Genomic DNA, 21,159 nt, shown 5'->3' with positions numbered 1-21,159 from the left:
AGAAAGAAAAAAAGAGTAGCTTCATTTGAAACAATAAAAAGAGAAGCCTACAGTCCAGAAAGTGAGTCAGTTCTGGCCCAAACCCTTCCAGCATGTGCAGGTCAAGCACTGCAAAACAAAGGCCTATTGTTTATCAGCGAATTGTTAGCAATCTCATGACCTTGAGGATTGCACAGAGATGCTTGACTTAACCAAAAAAAAATTTTTTTTTCCATTAAAATTAGTTCAAAGAGAAGGACACAAAGGTGGTGTGAGAGGGTCATTTTTCAGTGCTGTGTGTGGAGGAGAGAGATGAGTACAGTAACTCCCATTACAATTAATCAGAGTGGAGCATCTAGACTAATCTAACCCCCCTGAGGATTTAATTTAAAAAACAACCCTGGCAAAGCAACTCTCATCCATGAATGAACCCCACGCTTGTTCACTTACCTACTCTTTCCAGGCACTAAAGACAGTAGAAAAGAATAACTTTTTTTTTTAACCACACCTCACAGAAAAAAAAAAAGCTCATAGAATGTCAAATTCCCATCATTTTTCAGTTTTATTTTAAATCCTGGGTATTAGTTTTATTCTTTTATTTTTTTCGTACGCGGGCCTCTCACTGTTGTGGCTTCTCCCATGGTGGAGCACAGGCTCCGGACGCGCAGGCTCAGCAGCCATGGCTCACGGGCCCAGCCGCTCCGCGGCATGTGGGATCCTCCCGGACCGGGGCACGAACCTGTGTCCCCTGCATCGGCAGGCTGACTCTCAACCACTGGGCCACCAGGGAAGCCCCTGCGTATTATTTTAATGCCATTTTTAACTGAGTAGTTTAAAAGTGGTTCTGGGTTATTCCAGTTGCTATGTGATATTCACAAAGAAATCCAGAAATTTTTTTAATTTGATTTAAGCTTCAGTTTTATGAACTTAGGGCCACAATTAATGGCACCCCTTATCCAATACCAAGCCCTTGATCAGCCTCCAAGTATCAGGATAAAGGACAAAGAAAAAAGAATAATTATTATGCCATGCTTCCACAGCCAAATCCATTCATTCTTCTGATTTTCACATCATCTTGATTTACTTCTCGAAATAGTCCAAGAGGCTAAGGTATCTTTATTTTCAGATGAGGAAACAAAATTAAAAAAAGATGAAATCACTTGACTAGAGTCCCCCAAATGGGACTAATATCCAGTTCTCCAACTCCCTGTCCCAAACTCACTGGTAGTTTCAACAGGTATAAATGGTTCTGCACCCAAAGAGCATAAACGAAACACTAGACCCACTAGCAGTCAAAGTCTTTCTCCTTCCTGCAAGTTCAACAATGGTGGTGACAGGACAGGGACAGAGCTTCACTAATCATCGTTTCCCTGTGGTTTGAGTTCTGTACTGGGTCAGGGAAGGCCTCTGTGAGGAGGTGATGACGCAGGAACTAGAACGGAGAAAATGAGAACTGGGGAGGCATGTGAGAGTCAGAGGGAAGCACATTCATGGTGGAGACAAGCCTGGTGCCAAGGCCCAGTGGGAGGAGTAGCTCGCTGAGACAGGGGCCAGAAATCCAGGAGGCCAAAGTGAAGACTCAAGATTTTATTCTAATTGAAAGCAGCCACCACTAACAATTCTTAAAGCAAGGGGATAACGTGGTCTAATGTCTATATTAGGAAGACCACGCCAGCTGCTATGTTACGCTAGATTGAAGGGCGGGGGAGGGAAGTGGTTGGGAGGTGGTGTAAACAAGGAAGCAGAGAAATGATTGTGCCTGGTCCAGGCACGATTTGGCAGGAGTGGTGCAGATGGTGAGCAGCAGACTCAGGACATCTTTCTGAGGCAGAGCCTCTGTGTGTATTGTAAGGATGTTCTGAGGATGCTCTCGGTTACAAGTTCTGGCATCATCTCCGTGAGGAAAGAGCCACAGAAGCTCTAACTGATCCCTGCTGTTGGTCATGTTTCTGCATTTCCTGAACAATCAGCCCATTTTTACCTCAAGGAGAGCATCTCTCTTTCCTTCATTTAACTTAACTTCATTCAACTTAAGTCATTTTCTAAACATTCCAGGAAATAAACGAGTAAACAAACCGCCTTGGTGATGCCTATTGTATAAATAACTATAAACCTAAAGAAGGTTTTATCAAAGGAATTCATTAGAAAGAGAGATTTATAAATGAGTATACACGTAAGAGAACCTGTATATGTAAGAATCCAAGAAGATGGGGCCATAAAAATTGATTGAAGGACCGAAGAAATTGCATACACACCTGCTCTATTCTCCCTGAGGAAGGCAAGATGTTGGCAAATAAAATCTTGGGAAATCAAAGTTCACCAGCTGATGAGATACCAAACCCTTTGTTAATTTCTAACACTTAGGTGTACATTAAATATCACCTCAGGCAGAGGGCTGAGCCAAGAAAGGCTGATTTCACTGCCCTGGCTGGAATCTACATGGAAATCTACAAAAATTGTGCTGGGGTGGGCAGAGAGAAGGTATATTTTTCATGCTGAAACCAACTGTTAGTTCTCTCTTTCAGAGCCATCCACTTTGGAACAATAAATATTAACTATGCATCCAAGTGTGAGTGTATGCATGTGTGTAAAAATCCAGCCTGACACTCTTAAGAACTGCAATGATTGCCAGGTGTAAGCATTTATTAAATCATTCTGCTTGCTAAGTAAGAACCCTTGTCTTTTTTTTAAGTTTTAATGCTAAAAAGTCCAGGCAGTCAACCACAGTTACTCACTGAACAAATATTTACTGATTGCCTGTCATGTGCCAGGCACGTGGGGATGCAGTCGTGAACAAACCAGACAGCAATTCCTGCCCTCATAGAACTCACATTCCAGTCAGCCTGAGACACAAAAAATAAGTTACGCATTAAGTGAGACTATTAATGCCACAAAGAAAAAGAAGTGGAATGAGGTACTGAAATCTTAAATAAAGGGGAAGACCATCCTGAGATGATGTTTGCATACAATTAGAATAGAGGTCTGAAGGAGATCAGAAGGCATGGCATACATGCATCAGGGGAATAGAATTCCAAGGACACAGAAGAGCTGGTTCAAGGGCCATGAAGGAGGAGTGTGCTTAGAATGTTCAAAGAACAACAAGGACATGGCTGTGGTAGGCACGGAGAGAGTGTCCTGTGGCTGCCGTAACAAATTACCACAAACTGGGGGCTTAAAACAACAGAAACTGATTGTCTCTGAGTTTTAGAAGTCAGAAGTCTGAAATCGAAGTGTCAGAAGGGGTACACTCCTTTTGGAGGCTCTTGGAGAGAAAGAATCTGGTCTTTGCCTCTTCCAGCTTCTGGTGGCTGTCAACACCCCTTGACCTGTGGCCACATCACTCTTGTCTCTGACCCCCTGGTCACATTGCCTCCTCCTCACTCTTACACGGACACTTGCCATGGGATTTAGAGTCCACCCAGCTAATCCCGAGTGAGCTTCTCATCTCAAAATCCTCAACTTAATTACATCTGCAAAGACCCTTTTCCATGTAACGTAACATTCACAGGTTCCAGGTATTAAGACATGGACATATCTTTTAGGGAATCACCATTCAACCTACTGCAGTGACGACAGTAGATGCAATCAGCAGTGACAACTTGTGGTGGCAGGGCGGGGGCGTATGCAGTTCCTGTAGGAATCTTATAGATAATTATGATAACTTTGGCTTGAGTTTGAAGAAAACAGGAAGCCATTATGGGATATAAGCAGAGAAGTGACACGGATTCAACATGTTTAATAGGATCGATCATTCTGGCCACTGTACTGCAAAAAAGTCCAACAGCATTCAACCCTTTAATTGGTCCTTCTTCAGCTCAAGACTGTGCCAAATTTAGATTAGAATTGGAAAAGATGAGAAGAACCTGGCATATAATAGGCCTTCAGAGAATATCCATTAAAAAATGAATGTTCTTTTACCTAACCACCCTGTTTTGAAACAAAATTAAATTTATCCCCCCAAAACATATGAACCATCTACTATATTCAAGGTTCCATTGCTAAGAATGAAAGCAATCAACAAATCACATACCGCTATCTAACATGGCATTGAGTGACAAACCACATTTTTCTTGAGGATTTATGTCATCACTCGGCTTGTATAAAGAGTAATTGAAGAAACTCAGCTCAGTATGGGCAAAGACATGCCCTAGTTGTGTTCTTTGCTATCGCTCTTCCAGTCATACTAAGTTGAGTCCCTTCCCAGGCCCTTTAACAACATCTTGGGCAGAATCTATAACTTTGCAAGTCACTTTTCATAATTAAAAGCATCTCTAGTTTAACAATCCAATCTCAGATTAAAATTTCAAGTCCTGTCTAACACAGATTTGAGATGCAACCTCGACCACTTAGAGCTCTCTACCAACTTCTTCCCTCGCTCCTGAGACTGAGCTACTTTGGTATTAGAGGCACACTTGCCTGTCAGCAGGTGAAAGGCAGTTTTCCCTGGTCCATTTCCAGTTCCATCTGCTGAGAACTTTTGCAAATATGGTGGTCTCTGCATGGTTTGGAATTGATAGACTTGAAGGTATTCAAGTTTCACCTTCACTCTTTCTGCTTCTCAAAACCCATTCAACAAAAGGATGGTCATGTCTCCCTTTGTAACTCTGCCAGTGGTTTATGATCCAACCCCCTTTCTGGATAGGCCATGCCTCAGTTGGAACAATATCTACCTGACCAGCCTCGTGGCACCTACCCACTGATATTCACTTTTTTTTTTAAACAAGAAACAGGGCAGGGGCCTGTGTGTTTCCTCCAAGGGCTGTGGAAAATTGGGATGGGGTAGAAAAGCTGCTCCCATCTTCTTTTCAGGAACATTACTGCTCAGTCTCTTCTTGCCCTGCAAAAGGCCTCTCCCTATCCACTTACCCACTACTCAGAAATAGGCAGATGAGAGGCAAGCACTGCTCTGTATTCCTGTGCAATCTCACACTCCGTAGGGCAAGTGGGAAGCGCTGCACAGCACCGCCACCTGAGAGTAGTGCCTACGCGGCCTGCATGTTCTGCAGCTCAGCCAACATCAAGCCAGGGAACAGGATGCCAGCACCTTTTCATGGAATCATCCCCCCTCAGGGCTTTGAGCTACCTTCTGCACATGACTTTCCGGGCCAGTAGGGGGTGCCAGAAAGAGGGAAGAGAATACACTCTTGGCATTCCTCTATCCACTATACTTCCCCTGACCAGTTCTCCCCTTAGAGAGTTTGGGAACATGGGGATGTGATTCAACATGGTGGGTCTGGTTCTGCTGCTGCCACTTAGTAATGGGAGTGTGGCTCTCTCTCACATATGCGTATCTCACCAGAAAGGATGTCAACCTTTCTGTTTAGGCCCTAGTTGCTCATATTCAAGGACAATATGAAAAGTCCCACTCAATGTCTCTTCCAGCCCTGAATCTCAATTACATTATTGCAGATATAGCTCCATATAGCTCCATGATTAAAAAGCTTCTAGGAGTCATTTGGTCCCTAAACAGAATAGAAAATACTAACCAGTACTCTAGATATCTACATTGGAAACTGAAGATTTTAATGTGATTTCTGTTGATTTATTTTATCTTGACACATCTTATTTAACAAATTTTAAAGCAATCATCTTTGGTGAATGGAAAGGGATCGTGGTTTACTGTTAAAGCATTAGCACTCAACAGATAATGCTTAGTTCCAACAAATCTTGAACTGGAAATAAATCTTGAAGATGAAAAGATTTCTTGATAACTACAGTCATTTCAAAACCTATTAGAAAAGAGAAAAATTAGAGAGCCAGATGAATTTCACTCCTCCTGGACTCATTTTACCTGGGAGCAAATTATGCTGCTCGCCAAGGTAAGTGTCTGGCGCCACACTCACAGCACAGCAGAGTCAGGCTTAAGCCTCATAGATTTTCAGAGGTCATCAAGGTTAGTCCCAGTCCTAAATGAAAATGATGATTACAGCCAAACAACAAAGCCAACTAATTATCAGTGAAAGTTATAAATGACAGAGTATAGATTGACAGCAATATACCACTGGAAAGTAGGAATAATGGGGACGTTTAAGACTCCAGGGAAAATAACTCCTAACCAATGATACAAAAAGGTTTGCTGCACATGGGACAGTAACCAGAAGTGGCAGAAAGAGCAACAGAATGAGGATCAAGAGTTTTGGGTGAAGTCTTGACTCCCATGAAGTAGGGCCAGCATTGGCCTGACACTCAGCTTTCCCATTCCAAGTGCCCACAGAGAGGACAGGACAAAATAGTGACCCCAGCAATGACTGCCCATCATAAAATATTATTTTAATTTACTTAATTTATTTCAATTAATTTATTTCTATGATATTATTTTCAGTAAAAGATATAAGCAAGTTGAATGTGTATATATACACACTCTTCACCCCCAATACACACACGCCTGGAGGGGTGGGATGGGGAGGGTGGGAGGGAGGGAGATGCATGAGGGAAGGGATGTGGGAACAGATGTATATGTATGACTGATTCACTTTGTTATAAAGCAGAAACTAATAAAAAAAAAAAACAAAAAAAAAACACATGGGAAACAGACCAAGAAAACACTGCCTCAGTCTCCTCTTGCTACAGTTAAAGCTTTCCCCTTAACTGGTGTTAGGCAGTTACCATTTCACTGAGAGGAAGCCGGCCATTTAAAACAAAGAATTTTGCTGTTTTTACTTCCCTGGTGACTCTCCTATTCTGCCAGACTCTATGGTGTGGAAGAACAAATACCAGGCTTGAGCCCTAGGACATAGTGGCAGCTTCCTCCTATCAGTGTCCGTCTCTAAAACCAGGGCTGGCCATTCCTGTTTTTAAAATATTGCAGTAGTTCTGTCCTTCCTGCCTCCTGAGGGCCACTCACACCTCTCTGTCTCCTCCCCTGGGACTCTCCAGATCTCCCCACCATGAAGAAATTAAGAGGATGATTTCTGGCAGAGCAGAGAACTTCCAGGAACTACACTCACATTGGTCAGCGCCACGTGTCATACTAACTGTTGCATATAAAAATAACTCCTCTACCTAAGACATATCCAGCCAATCCTGACTCCCAACTGTGCATCCATCTAAGCCAAACCAAGACTCCTGAGGCATATTTAAAGCCTAGAACAGAAATCTCAGGGAAATAATTTAGATTGCAAAACTAGTTCAGATATCTAGTATTGTAGAGAGTTCTTAGGATAGGCCAATGTGTGCCCAAGAGCTATTTGCAAATTTAAAGTTATTTTTTCAGCCAGTTAGTTTGAGAAAGGAAATGGGAGCTAAGTACATAAATTAGATCATTAATTTGCAATAAATATAAATTATGCTAATTCTAAGAATTGAACATAAATTATGTATATATAATATATAAGGAATACACATAAGGCTCTATTAGCAAAAGAAAGGCATCTTGACTTACTGTGTTGTAGAAAACCCATGTATATTCATTCAATAGATTTTAACAGTTTTGATATGTGCATGAAAATATAGCATAAACATGAACTGCCTACTGATGTTCTAACAAATCTGTATTCATTCCAAATGGAAATTAGGATATACTTTGCATTATTTGAGTTAATTACATGACATTTCTTATGAATAATGATGTGTTATTCCATTCATTACTTCTAATTATGTTCCGTTACAAGTGCAAGGCTGGCAACACCACAACCAGCCTTTTCCTATTCCTCACAATCTGATGGCTTGCATGGAAAGCAGGTCAAAAATATGCCCAGAATATAATGAAAAGAGTTCAGATATTGTTAACCATGACAGTTTAAAATTACCTGAGGAAAGTTTCACGTAGAAATAAATAGAAATGGGGAATGGCTTTCCATGTTACAGGATACTCATTTTTGCAATTAATATGAGAACTATTCAAAGTGTTATTTTAATACATATAATTATCACCCTACCATTTGCTAGAGCTGGAGAGAGAGCATCCCAAATGTGGTCCTTCACCCCCGCCTAATTCGCACACACACTAGCAGAATTATATTCTGTAAGAGATTGGCAGATGGTAAAGATATCTTTTTCTGGTTGTAAAAGTGATTCTGTAGGCTTTGTGCAATTCTAAGAGAATACAGGAAACCTCCTAAAAGCTCTCATTAAAAAGCCAGCTGGACTTTCCTCCTCAAATGCATAACCATGGTCAGACCAGCTCATCTCACCCCACTCACAGCAGGGCCTGAAGCTAGAAGGTAAATCCTATAATGGAGAAGCAGTCAAGGTCAAAGGAAAACAGTCACAACTAAGTAATTAAGCACAGGGCCCAAGTGAACCACAAGACCACCTCTAGCCAGTATCCTCACCAACCAATAGGCTACAAGGAGCCAGGGAGAGATGGTGGACAACAGGAAGGGGCCTGGCTGAGGTCTAGAGACCAATATGTACATGCCTCAGGCACACTGTTTCATTGGTGAGTCACCTTTATTTGAAGGGGCCAGGGCAACATGTATAAAATCCATACATTTTTCTCCATCCAATTTCAAATGTTCCTTGCACACACACAAAGCATCTATTAATCCCTTCATGTCAGGTGCCAACAATCCATCAGTCTGTCTATAATAAAAATAAAGATGCCAATCTCAGCTCCAAGAATGAAAAATAAACTTGGGAGAGGAAGAGCCTTGGCAAGGAGGGCCCCTCTTTCTCCTCTGCTACCCATGACAGTTACTGCCCACTGACCATGCACGCAGCCTCAGAATCCTACTCAACACTGTGAGCTCACTACCAACTGAAGAGATGGCATTTGAGATAAAACAGATTTGCTCTCTGTGCAGTAATTCCTCAGATGACAAGTCGAGATAGATGACAGTCACACAAGGTTTGCCTTGCAATGGGGGTTGGCAGGATCCTCTGTGGCAGGTTCTGGACACTGAAAAAAGATGTCAGTCAATTTAGTGAATGAGGAAAGCATCCAAGAGCTTCCTGTGTTCCTCCTGACCAATGCCATCAAAAACTGGTTCTAGCTGGAAGCAATGTACTCTAATAACCCAAAGGTAGGTGCACATTTATATGGAAACCTTTCCCACAGAAACAGCATAAGAGCACTCTGAACAATCACTGCTACATGCAGATCTTTTGACCACAATAATCTGCCAAATAAAATCAAGAAAAATATGACCACAAGAAAACCAACTTTCCCCATTAGAGCTCAGGACAAAGGACACACGATCGGCTTTGAATATCTCTCCAAGAGTATTTTAAGCTGGCTAACATAAAATAGGCTTACACAGGGTGGGAAAAAAAAAAAAAAAGGCATATGCTTAGGGACATTTTAAGAGCAAAAAATCTATCTTTAGTAATAAAGATATTAAAATATTGCTTGCAGTCACTTTATTTGTACAGGGAGGTTTAAAAAGGAGCTCTTTTGAGAAATGAAAGATCATCAGATCGCTATTAACTGCAGCTTCCTGAACAATTAAAGAAATTCACAAGATTACAACCTACTCAGGAAATGACAAATATTTCTGATTTTTACGGAAGGACTAAAAGGGCACTTTTATCTATAGCATCTATTCCATAAGAAGCACTGTTATGTAATGAAGCTATTTTTATTATCTGTTCCTTTATTTCAAGAGTATTCAATATGGCAATGGTCTGAAAACAGAGAAAATTTAACACTGCTTGAGAAGGTAAAATTTTGTGTTAAAAGGCCTTTGCCAGATTTTTCTTTTTTATCTATTGAAGTTGGACCTTAGAACACAATTTCCCTTGTACCAAACTTTTGTTTCTAATATGTCAGCAGAAATGTCCTTTAAGTTACGTAGTCTAATTCTTCACAAACACACTTTGTAAGGCTGTCCTCAATGCATTATCCTAACGTGGCTTGGCCCAGATAACATTCTGTGTGCGATGCTCCCGCTTGGAAAAATCTGCTCTTTTTAACAACTGATTCAACAACTGATTGTCAACAGTTGACAAATGATTTCTATAATATAGTATGGCCAGCAAGCAAGGTTTGTCTCTGTCATTACACAACACATTCGACCCATCTGCAAACGTGGCCGTGTTCCCCTTACATTAGAGCTCTGTATGCCATTCTGAATAGCAATCCGAAGATCAATACACTGTCTGCTGAAAACAACAGGACATAACAAATGAATAATTTTATTTATAATAAAAGCTCCAGTCCCCAAATGGATTCCACTAATGTTCAAGTTCATTTTTCATGCTGAACTCAAGACGAGAGGTAGACACAGCCCAATGCAAGGGGAGGGGAGTGAAGTATTAACTATATTGGCTCAAATTTTTTCAAGCCACGAACAATAGCTGGGCTGCACCAAGGTACATGAATAAAACGTTCGCCGCCGAATTCTTAAGATGCAATCTCCAAAATGCTTCTGTTCTCTCACCAAGACTCGCTGAAAAGCATTTTCCAGTAACAAGAAATTAATGGATTAAAGACATTCTGACATATGCTTCCACAGTGTTGTACCACAGAAGCCAAAGCCTATTCAATAGGCTTTAAACACTGTTTGCAATGAGCAGGAGTGTTTGCTTTAGGTGGGGACAAGGAGGGATTGTGGCTCTTTTGAGAATGAAGCAAATAGTCTTGCTTCAAAAGCATATCTGCAGTCCCTGATCTGACAGTTTTTTTCCTCCTCAGAAATGTATAAAAAAACTCAGTGAGCAAAGTCAAAAGAAAAAAAGGGTTGAAGAGGGGTGAACAAAATGTTAAAGAGAACACAAGTTCAAAGATGACATTTACAAGTCTCTCTTGAATGGCACACTCCCCAAAGGCCACCTGAATACTCTTGTTAAAAAGAGATAATCAAAAATACAAAATAGAATTTTCCGGTTCACATAAGATAGCAATATACTGCCCTTAAAATACAGACTTGCCCATTGGCCAATTAACATGCAAAAAAAGAAAAAAAAATGGAAAAGAATCTTTTCCCATTCACTGCATTTAGACTTAACTCAGCACACGCATAACAGAAAAGTAAACAGGATTGTAACTGACAGAGCATGTAGGGAAAGTTGGGAAAATACAGCTTGAATAAGATAGTAAAAAATCTGGAATAAAATGGTGACAAGACATGGCTTTGTGCATGGGAAGACTGAAAAGGCAGGATTTCAGTCTTAACTGAAACTATCCACATGCTCCTGATGTTTACAGATTCACTTTAAATTCAGTCAACATAATACTTTTGGGTACTAAGAAAACGAGAACGTGCAAAGAGTAGGTTTTGCCCCCACCCCTTCTCAGGAACTAATGATTCAGTGCCGAGACAGACAGGAATGAACACATTTCCGGCCTGATGCAGACTGGGATCAGTGTTTGGCATGATGCCTGGAACAGAGTAGCTCAGTAATAAACTGTTGAATGAATCGACACGACAATAAGGAACCAAGTGTCACACAAAGTATTTTTTTCCTAAGAGGGCAGGACAGGTATCGATGCACTTTAGCTGAAATGAAAAGGATGGGAAGGATCTCAAGGTGAAGAGAGAGGCAGGGTAAAGGATGGGGAAAAAAACAGGTAAAGGGAAATACAACACTTGTTTAAGGAAGTAGTTGGAAAGTGGGAAGGTTGAGTCAAGATAATGGAAATCTTTTAAAAGGATGCTAAGGAATTTGGACTTTATCCTCAAATAAAAGGAGATTCATTATATTCATCAGTGGTTTGTTTGCAAAAGAACAGGAGAGTGGTAGCATCAGAGCTGTGGTTTAGAGTGAGGTGTAGGCTGGGCTGGGGAAGTCCAGGGGTAGATATGGTACAAGAAGCTAGATGACCTAGAAGACCCACGGCAAGGAGCCTACCTAGGGCAGGTAGGGTAGAACACTCGGGGGTTAAAGCCCACTGCAGCCATCTCCCCATTTATTGTATGAAACATTAGTGGGCAGAGCCATCCACAGCTTCAATTCCCGAATCTCGGGACAAAAGAACATCGCCTTCTGCAAGCGAATGAGTAACTTCTTAAGATTCTTCTCACAGGTGTCACCTAACAGAGTACCAAGGTAAAGTAAAATATAAAGTTTCAGAATCATCATATAAAAAGGATTGCCTGAATCCATTATCTCCTGGCCCTGAAACCACTTTTTTAAAAAAAATTATTTTATTTTTTATACAGCAGGCTCTTATTAGTTATCTATTTTATACATATTAGTGTATATATGTCAATCCCAATCTCCCCGTTCATCCCACCACCCCTCCCCCTGCCTTCCCCCGCTTGGTGTCCATACGTTTGTTCTCTACATCTGTGTCTCTATTTCTGCCTTGTAAACCGGTTCATCTGTACTGTTTTTCTAGATTCCACATATACGCATTAATATATGATATTTGTTTTTCTCTTTCTGACTTACTTCACTCTGTATGACAGTCTCTAGGTCCATCCACATCTCTACAAATGACCCAGTTTCATTCCTTTTTATGGCTAATATTCCATTGTATATAGGTACCACATCTTCTTTACCCATTCATCTGTCGATGGGCATTTAGGTTGTTTCCATGACTTGGCTATTGTAAATAGTGCTGCAATGAATATTCGGGTGTATGTGTCTTTTTGAATTATGGTTTTCTCTGGGTATATGCCCAGGAGTGGGATTGCTGGGTCATGCCCTGAAACTACTTTAAACACTGTAGATGTAAAACAGCTTTACAGAGTATACTGATTACAAAAAAGTTCCAGTTCTCACTGTTCTCATCCCCAGAAAGGGCCGGGTCCTTCTTGCTGCCTTCCAAACACACTGAGGTTTGTTAATTTTAATACAATGTTCCCCTTGTCCTTGACATTTACTCAAAGAGATGGTGACTGACCAGGACTCATTTCCAAAACGACAATCCCAGTGCCGTCTGAAACAAAACTAGTCATCATTCACTAACTGTTCACTATTCACTATGAACATTTTCCTTGAAGCAGACACCTCAACTTTACTTGAGTTCAAACACATATATGACCCATCTTATGCATCACACTTTCAGAGTTGGTTAAAAAGATCATGAAAAATCAAGTTTCTTACTATCAAGAAACAAGTTAAAAAATCACAAAGCAACGTTCATTCCATTATTAACCATTTTTTAAAAAGTGCAACTCTGCAACTTCATATTCTTTCAGTCCAAGGCATTAAGATTTGTTCATCTCAATTCACATTTTCATCCCAAGTTCCCTCAGTTCTCTGACAAAAGTCAATTAAAAATGGCAGCCAACGAGAGATGGCATTTAAACAATATTCTTTTGACACTGGAATTCTCAGACATTTTGCTTAAAAAAATATTCCTCAAAGGAAAAAGGCAACCACAAACTTGCAACAATATCAAATGAGAAAATTAAATTATTCTGTTATTTCAAGAACTTCAAGTCTTTTAGAAAAAGTCAATATAAAATTGGTATACAACTTAAAAATTGTTTTTTTATCCTTTCTAAATCATTCTAGATATTTTTACTTCAATACACAGAAGAATGTAATTTTCTAATCTTGTATACTTATAATTTTAAATATTTTTATAAACTTGAGTTAAGTATTATCAAGAAAAACGTATATATTATTTACTAGTTTATTGCTATCATCATTAGTTTTGTAGATTTACAAAATTTAGGTTAAAATTTCCATTCAAGGAATTTGGGAGTCTACCACAGAAATCACAATTATCTTTTGGTGCATGTTTTGTTAGTTGTATTTTTTTCAGTGTACAACAGTTACATGGCCAAGAAAGAAGATTATTCATGAAGTTTTCAAGCATTTTGAAAAATCCCATTTGAAAAAAATATAACTTACACTGGAAAAAATTTTGACACATTTGTAGATTCAGAATAACTGAGAAATCTATTTCAAAGTAGAATCATGCCTCAATGTGGACATGATCATTATGTTCGAATACAAAATTTTATACTTTGCTGCCCTCTGCATAGTAAATTAAATTAGGGGGGAAAGAGAAAAAAAATTCTGAGGAGTCAATACAAATGTCATATGCATACAGTCACGAGGGATAATTTCAATAACACAAAAATAACTCTCCAGAGCATTTCACCAAATCCTGCTTCTCCCACTGCAAAGAATGAAGCTTCTACTGAAACTGATGGTCAGATGGAAATAAAATACTCTACCACCAATGGCACTGGACAATGATCTAGAAGCTGGGATGTTTTCCAAGAGAAAATGCCATCTCAGACCCTAACATGAAAAAAATATTTTGTAAGTATATTTATGTGTTTGAATTTAATTAAAATTCATAGCTTGAATGATCTCCAAGAGGTAAACAAACCAAGTCAGTCTCAAATCTTCATATAATCTTCACATAACCTTACTTCCACATCACAAGAGGGCCACCCAATCTCTTACTATTAAAATTCACAATTGGTAACTGAAAACAAAGTGCTCAGGATATTCATTGGATCCATTTTAGAAGTGCCTATTTATTTACACAGCTAGGATAGTGAAAAGGTCAAGCAAAAAATCACCTCCAAAGCCACGGTTGCTAAGCAACTCTTTTCAGAAGTTTTGCAACAGTGATCAAGCATATTACTGGTGCCACCAACTGGATTCAGAATAAATGTGAATAACATCTTACCTGGTTTCTCCAAAGGGGGAGGGTGGAGGATCCTTGCTTAGCTTTTCGGACAGATCCTCGAGGTCAATCCTGTATTTATTTGGTCTGTTAGAATCAGAGGCTTTCTAATTTTTCTCTCTTAAAAAAAAAAAAAAGGATACGTCCAGGTACCACAGGTTTCCTGTTCACCAGGGCGAAGGACAGTTCTGTTTTGAGAAACACCACAGAGGGCTTGATGAGATGTTGGCCGAATCTGAATGACATTTCCTCACGGTTTGAATTCTGGAAGAGAAGATGATGTAGAAAATGGACATTTATAAAATTCAGTTGAGAAACTCAGATCATATACCACTTTAAAGAAAACAAAGTCCATTACTACAGATTCTTAGTTGTAAAGAAGACATCATTGAAGCTGTTCCCCATTTAATGTCCGCTAAGATGTATTCTGGGTAAGTCCTCCTAAAATATTCCACTCTCTCTATGCTGGTTGGATTTACAGTTTTCAAGCAAAAGCTTGTATGTGTCTTCTTAAACCCCTCTGCACTTCGGGGAGCCACCTCAACCCAAATCCACTAGGTCCAACCTGTCAGGTACTATTTTTAACCATCTGTTTCATCATCTTCGCTAAGCTGAAAATTTTCATGGTTAAGCATTGACTATAAAACTTCTCACTCTTAAAGAGGTACCTGTGGGGACTCACTTTTCTCAAATGGTTTTATCTTTGTTTATATAAAAGCAATTTAGAAAAAGTATAAACACTGTTTGACCTTGTGTACAATTACAAAAGCATGTGGGTACTCCCAGAGAACTATAGCAAAATTTCAAAAATTAAAGCAAAAAAAATTGAGGAAAAAGAAGGGACAAAATAGAGTTCAAGATGAAAACAATTCCTGGTTGATGCAGATGTATTATGCAGCAAGGTATGTGAAATGCTGCATATCCTCTTTTCTAGAGAAAGCCATGGGTTGGGGTAGTGGGGAGAAGACAGGGGAAAGCAAGATTTGACACTTGGCATCTAGGGTACCAAGGAATGATTTTCCATCAGTCAATGCCTATACATGACAAAGTTACTTTCTGAATGACTAAAACACACCTTCCTTGGGAAATCACTTCATTTTTCTAATTCAGGAACCACCCTACTACAAAACTGATGAAAACTGAACCCCTCATGGGAAAATAGAAATAAGACTACAAAAAGGATGACATCAGAAAATGGAAGACCATTTTATAAAGCATACCAATAAATGTGCAATTGTTTAATGATGCTAACATTCTCAATGACCCAAAAGATACAGAGGGTTATGCAAAATTCATCTACTTTAGAAGCACTCAAATAGTTGGAACTTAACACATTTCAGGTACAAAGAATAGTATGGAAGTTTTGCCTCAGTGACACAAATACTGGTTTCTAGAACAATTACAACCATCTCACAAAAATGAAAGGTCAGTAAGGACGTTGAAAATCATCTAACCCAGTGGTTTTCAAGGTGTGTTCCCTGGAGCAGTAGCATCAACATCACCTGGGGAAATCAGAAAGGCAAATTCTTGAGTCCTACTCCAAACCTATTAAACCAGAAACTCTGGGAGAAGGGCCCAGAAATCTATGCTTTAATCTGCCTGGATGATTCAGGACCACTGATCAAACCCAACTATTCTCCCAATCCTTTCCTGCAGAATCTTTGCCTGGTAGCTTGTTAGCCCATGTTTGAACATACTCAGTGACAGGACATTCACTATCCATTCCTTCCAAGATTATCAGCTCCAGCAATTATATGGTTGCCCTTCATACTAATTCCACCTTTTTGTGATGGATTTATGCCTTGAGGGTCATATGAAACAAGTATCATGCAAGTGAAAGTGCTTTAGATATCTGAAGTTAACCTTTATTTATTCCCTCCAGTTTTTCTAGAATAAACATGCAATTCATTTCAATCATCCTACAAACAGCATTGATTCAAGTGCCCTAAAGCTATCTGTGTGGTTTTTTGTTGTTGGTTTTTTTTTGCCTGCCCAGCATCCATTTTCTGTAGTTTTGGCCATACCACCCTAATTTTTCTTTGGGTAATACCCCACCATATTCCATATGTTGGGCCACTCCTACTGCCTGGTTCTAGGGATGGGAAAGTGACCCAGCCATCAGCAGTCTTTTGTCACACGAGTGATTCAGGAGTGGACACAGGACAAAAAAACGAGCCAATCAAAGGAAGGATATCCATGAAAGGATCACTGCTGATACTATGGGGAAAGGGCTTTCTTTCTTCTAAGATGCCAAACTGGTAGGACATGAACCTGGAGAGCTAGAGGATACACCAACAAGAGGCTGCCTGATATTAGAGCCAACATGGAGGCCAGGAAAGCCAAGATACAGAGACACCCATACCTGACGACACTGTTTGAGCACCTGGATCTAACAGTGCTGGAAGGATTATATGCCCCTGGAGTTTGTTTCCTCTAATGGATAATTGTACAGAGTTGACTTAAGCATATGCTCTAGCTGATGGGCTACTATTACGAGTCCATGAAAGACTCTCTTCTAGTTTTCATTTTTCTTCTTATCATCATTTTCATTTCTTCCTTTATGCCCAAACTTGTTCCTTCCTCTCCCACGCCAGGGCTTCATTTTTTATTTTAATATAATTAGTGTTGTATTTATAAGCTTCATGGCAGTTTTATAAATATTTTATACATCAAACATATATAGGGCTCTTGTACATACTTTTTAAATTTGTACAGAAGTTGTATCATGCTTTAAAACTCATTCTGCCTTTTTCTCTCAACACTGTTTTATAGACTCATTCATGTTGTTATAAACAGATGTAATTTACACTTTCTCACTGCATTCCACTGTCATTTTTCTTGTCCATTCTTTTAGTGCTGAAGAACTAGCTTTCTCCAGTCTTTCACCACAAATAACACTAATGACCATACTTACATGTATTTCCCTGGGTGTCTAAGCTAGAGTCCCATTATTGGGTTTTAGCTTAGGTATTGATACATACTTAGATTTTTAAAAATATGCACCATTTTGCAATCCTTGAAGCAATATATGCAGATTTCTATTTTCCCACATCTTTGCCAACACTTGGCAGTATCTGATTTCCAAGGTTTTATTGATATGATAGGCAAAAGGCATCCTTTATTTTTAATTAGCTTGTCTCCAATGTGATATGTGTATGTGCACATTTCTCCCTGTATGAATCGCCAATTCGTACTTTGCCCTCTTTTGTATTGGTTTCTTCCCTCCTATTTTCGGATTTTTCTGGAGTCCCTTATATATTTAACTATTGATCTTGGTCTATTAAGCATGACAGTTGTATTTTCACCATCTGTTAGTTTTTCTATCGTACACTCCATTGGACAAAAAGCATTCATCTTGATGTATTCAATTTTTTTTATGGTTTGTTCTCTGTGAATATTGTGAAACAAACACTTCTCTACCATAAGGTTACAAAAATGTATTCTTGGGCTTCCCTGGTGGCATAGTGGTTGAGAGTCTACCTGCCAATGCAGGGGACGCAGGTTCGTGCCCCGGTCTGGGAAGATCCCACATGCCGCGGAGCGGCTGGGCCCGTGAGCCATGGCCTCTGAGCCTGCGCGTCCGGAGCCTGTGCTCCGCAACGGGAGAGGCCACAACAGTGAGAGGCCCGCGTACCGCAAAAAAAAAAAAAAAAAAAAAAAGTATTCTTAAATTTTCATCTATCAGTTTTATAAATATTTTCACTCTTAACAGTTAGGTATTTAATCTACTTGGAGCTTTGTTTATGGTATGAAGTACAGAAATGGTTTCATTTTTCTCCTTTTGTGAGCCGAATTTCCTAGCACCAATTGCTGGGAATGATAACACTGAGTTCCCATATGTACACAGGGGTGAGTCTGGACTTTATTATATTCTGCTTCTGTGCTAGATGCTGGAGAACAAGGGGAGACATTTTTTTTTTCTCTAAAGGGCCAGATTCAGTCTGTTGTAACTACTCAACCCTATCATGGAAGTATGAAAGCAACCATAGACAATAAATAAAGGAATGGATGTGGCTGTGTCCCAATAAAACTTTATTTGTAAGAACAGGCAGCAGCCTGGATTTGGCTTGTGGACTGTAGTTTGCCAACTCCTGCTGTATAATGTTTATGCTTTGTAAAGAGAAGGTCCTTCTTTATTTATTCTCTCAAATAAATTTTAGATTCAACTACACCCCTTCAAAAAGACTCTTGCTCAGGCATTGATTAGAACTGCACTGAATTTAAATTTTAATGGGCGAAATATGACATCTTCACAATATTCAGCCAATCCATTTATAAATGCTACATTTATGCTCTATAATACTAAAATAAAACTCTTGTAATAGGGTTTTAAATTTCCCTTATATGTTTTGTGAATTCTTTCTTAGATTTATTCCTAGATAGCTTTTAGTTTATGTCAGTATTGTAAATGGTATCCTATCAACGTCATAGTTTATAATTGGTTACTCCCAATACAGACAAAAGCTATTGATTTTTTTATGTTGCGCTTATAAGCTGAACTCTTTTATGGCTGTTAATAGTTTCAGCTGATTCTCTTTGGTTTTCTATATAAATGATTTTACTTAGAAATAATAATTATATATTTCATTTCACTTATTCTACTTATATTTCTTTGTCTTACTGCATTGGTGGGGTATCTGGTAATACGTTGGTAAGTAGAAGCAACACAGGCATTCTTGTCTTGTTCCCAATCTTAACAGGAATGAGTTTCAAGTTTTGTTTTCTCCATTAAAAATGACATCTGCAATAGGTTTTTAGGAGAAAGCCGTTAAAAAGCTTAAAAAAATTCCCTATTTCAAGTTTGCTAAGAGTTGATTCCATCTGGAAACGAAAAAACTTAACTTTATTAAATGCTTTTTTTTTTTTATCATTGATCACCCAATCTCTCATTCTTTGCCATTAATGTGGTAAATTACAGTGAAAGATTTTTTTAAACACTGAAACTTCCTTTCACTTTTATGATTAATTCAACTTAGTCACAATGTACTATTTTTTAATATGTTGCTAGATTTGAATTCTTTGTGTTTTTCAATGTCATAAGTCAAGTTGGCCAATATTTTTTACCTGTTTTTTGTTTTCAAAATTAAACTTAATGGCTTGGCTTTTTTCTTTGTTCTATAAGAAGTTTTATGAACAGGATTTTCTGTTCCTTGAGAATTAAATAGAACTTGCTTGTCAAACTGTCTGGGCCTCTTTTTATATTTCAGGGATGTGTAATTTTGATTATCATTACAATTTATTTAATGGTTGTTAAGTGTTTTCTTGCATTAATTTTTTAGCCATATATCCTTTTCACTTAAGTGTTCATCTGTATTGGTAAAAATTTATATTTTTTTAACAGATTATTATATCTAGCCTATGAAATTTTTCAAAGAACCATTTTTTTGTTCTTTGTTTTTATTAATTTTCTCTATTTTGTTCCTTATTTTCTGTGTTTATATTTGTGTCCCCCTTTTTTTTTCCTTCCTTATTTCTTAAGATTTACCATGTTGCAGTTTTTCTAATTACTTGAGTCAAACATTGAGCTTGTGGAGTTGCAGACTTTCTAGTTCTCTCTTGAGTAACAAAAGCTATATATTGCCATCAAAGTACTCCATTAGCTATCTCTCTCAAATTTTGAACTATTGTGCTTTTATTATCACTCAGCTTTAAAATTGTGTTATTCTTGTTATCATTTCCTATTTAACCTGAGGGTTATTTCATAGTATGTCTTTTCATTTCCAACATATGGAATGCATTTGCTATCTTTCTGTTAATAATGAGTGATTTTAAAGCACTATAGCTAGAGAATAGAACCTCGATAGTGTTGATTCTTTAGAATTTGAGGCTTCCTTCCTGATGCATTGAAAGTTGAAGCATGTGCCTAACCCACATGCCCTCCAAAATAAAATATATGCTGCATTTGTTGACTAAGCAGTTCTACATACGTGGTAGAGCAAATTCACTGTCTGTTATCCAAATCTTCCTCTGCTTACTTTTTGTCTTAATTGTTTCATCGGTTTCTGAAAACACTGCGTTAGATTTCTAACTGCAATTGTTTAATCAATGTCAAATGCCAGAAATTACTGCTTACTATATTATGGCACGTGCATAAGTCCCTGCTTATTTTACTCCCTTGATCTATTGTTCCTTTTTCATTTTGTCTGTATTTTACAACCATAAATTTTTCCATCCCCTTATCTTCAATCTGTGTCCTTTTAAATATTTTTTATAAACATTATAGCATTTATGGAGAGGGTGTGGAGAAAAGGCAACACTCTTGCACTGCTGGTGGGAATGTGAATTGGTACAGAGAACAGTATGGAGGTTCCTTAAAAAACTACAAATAGAACTACCATATGACCCAGCAATCCCACTACTAGGCATATACCCTGAGAAAACCATAATTCAAAAAGAGACATGTACCAAAATGTTCATTGCAGCTCTATTCACAATAGCCCGGAGATGGAAACAACCTAAGTGTCCATCATCAGATGAATGGATAAAGAAGATGTGGCACATATATACAATGGAATATTACTCAGCCATAAAAAGAAACGAAACTGAGCTATTTGTAATGAGGTGGATAGACCTAGAGTCTGTCATACAGAGTGAAGTAAGTCAGAAAGAGAAAGACAAATACCGTATGCTAACACATATATATGGAATTTAAGAAAAAAAATGTCATGAAGAACCTGGGGGTAAAACAGGAATAAAGACACAGA

General features: G+C 38.6%; 1 protein-coding gene across 2 annotated transcripts in view; it reads right to left on the bottom strand.

The window, feature by feature from the left end:
* Positions 1-14,701, bottom strand: part of FHIT (fragile histidine triad diadenosine triphosphatase) — a gene marked incomplete at both ends in the record, with an annotated part of 788,392 nt that extends 773,691 nt beyond the window's left edge. For both annotated transcript variants that reach the window (XM_079713100.1, XM_079713101.1), the window contains one exon: positions 14,599-14,701. In XM_079713100.1, coding sequence (XP_079569226.1) covers positions 14,599-14,701 — 103 coding nt within the window. The remainder of the gene's footprint in view (positions 1-14,598) is intronic.
* Positions 14,702-21,159: the final 6,458 nt, after the last annotated feature.

Source organism: Hyperoodon ampullatus, assembly GCF_949752795.1.
Source record: "Hyperoodon ampullatus genome assembly, chromosome: 10".
Taxonomy (NCBI): Eukaryota; Metazoa; Chordata; class Mammalia; order Artiodactyla; family Ziphiidae; genus Hyperoodon; species Hyperoodon ampullatus.
Note: the sequence above shows the minus strand (reverse complement) of the source record. Positions and strands in the feature narration are given on the sequence as shown.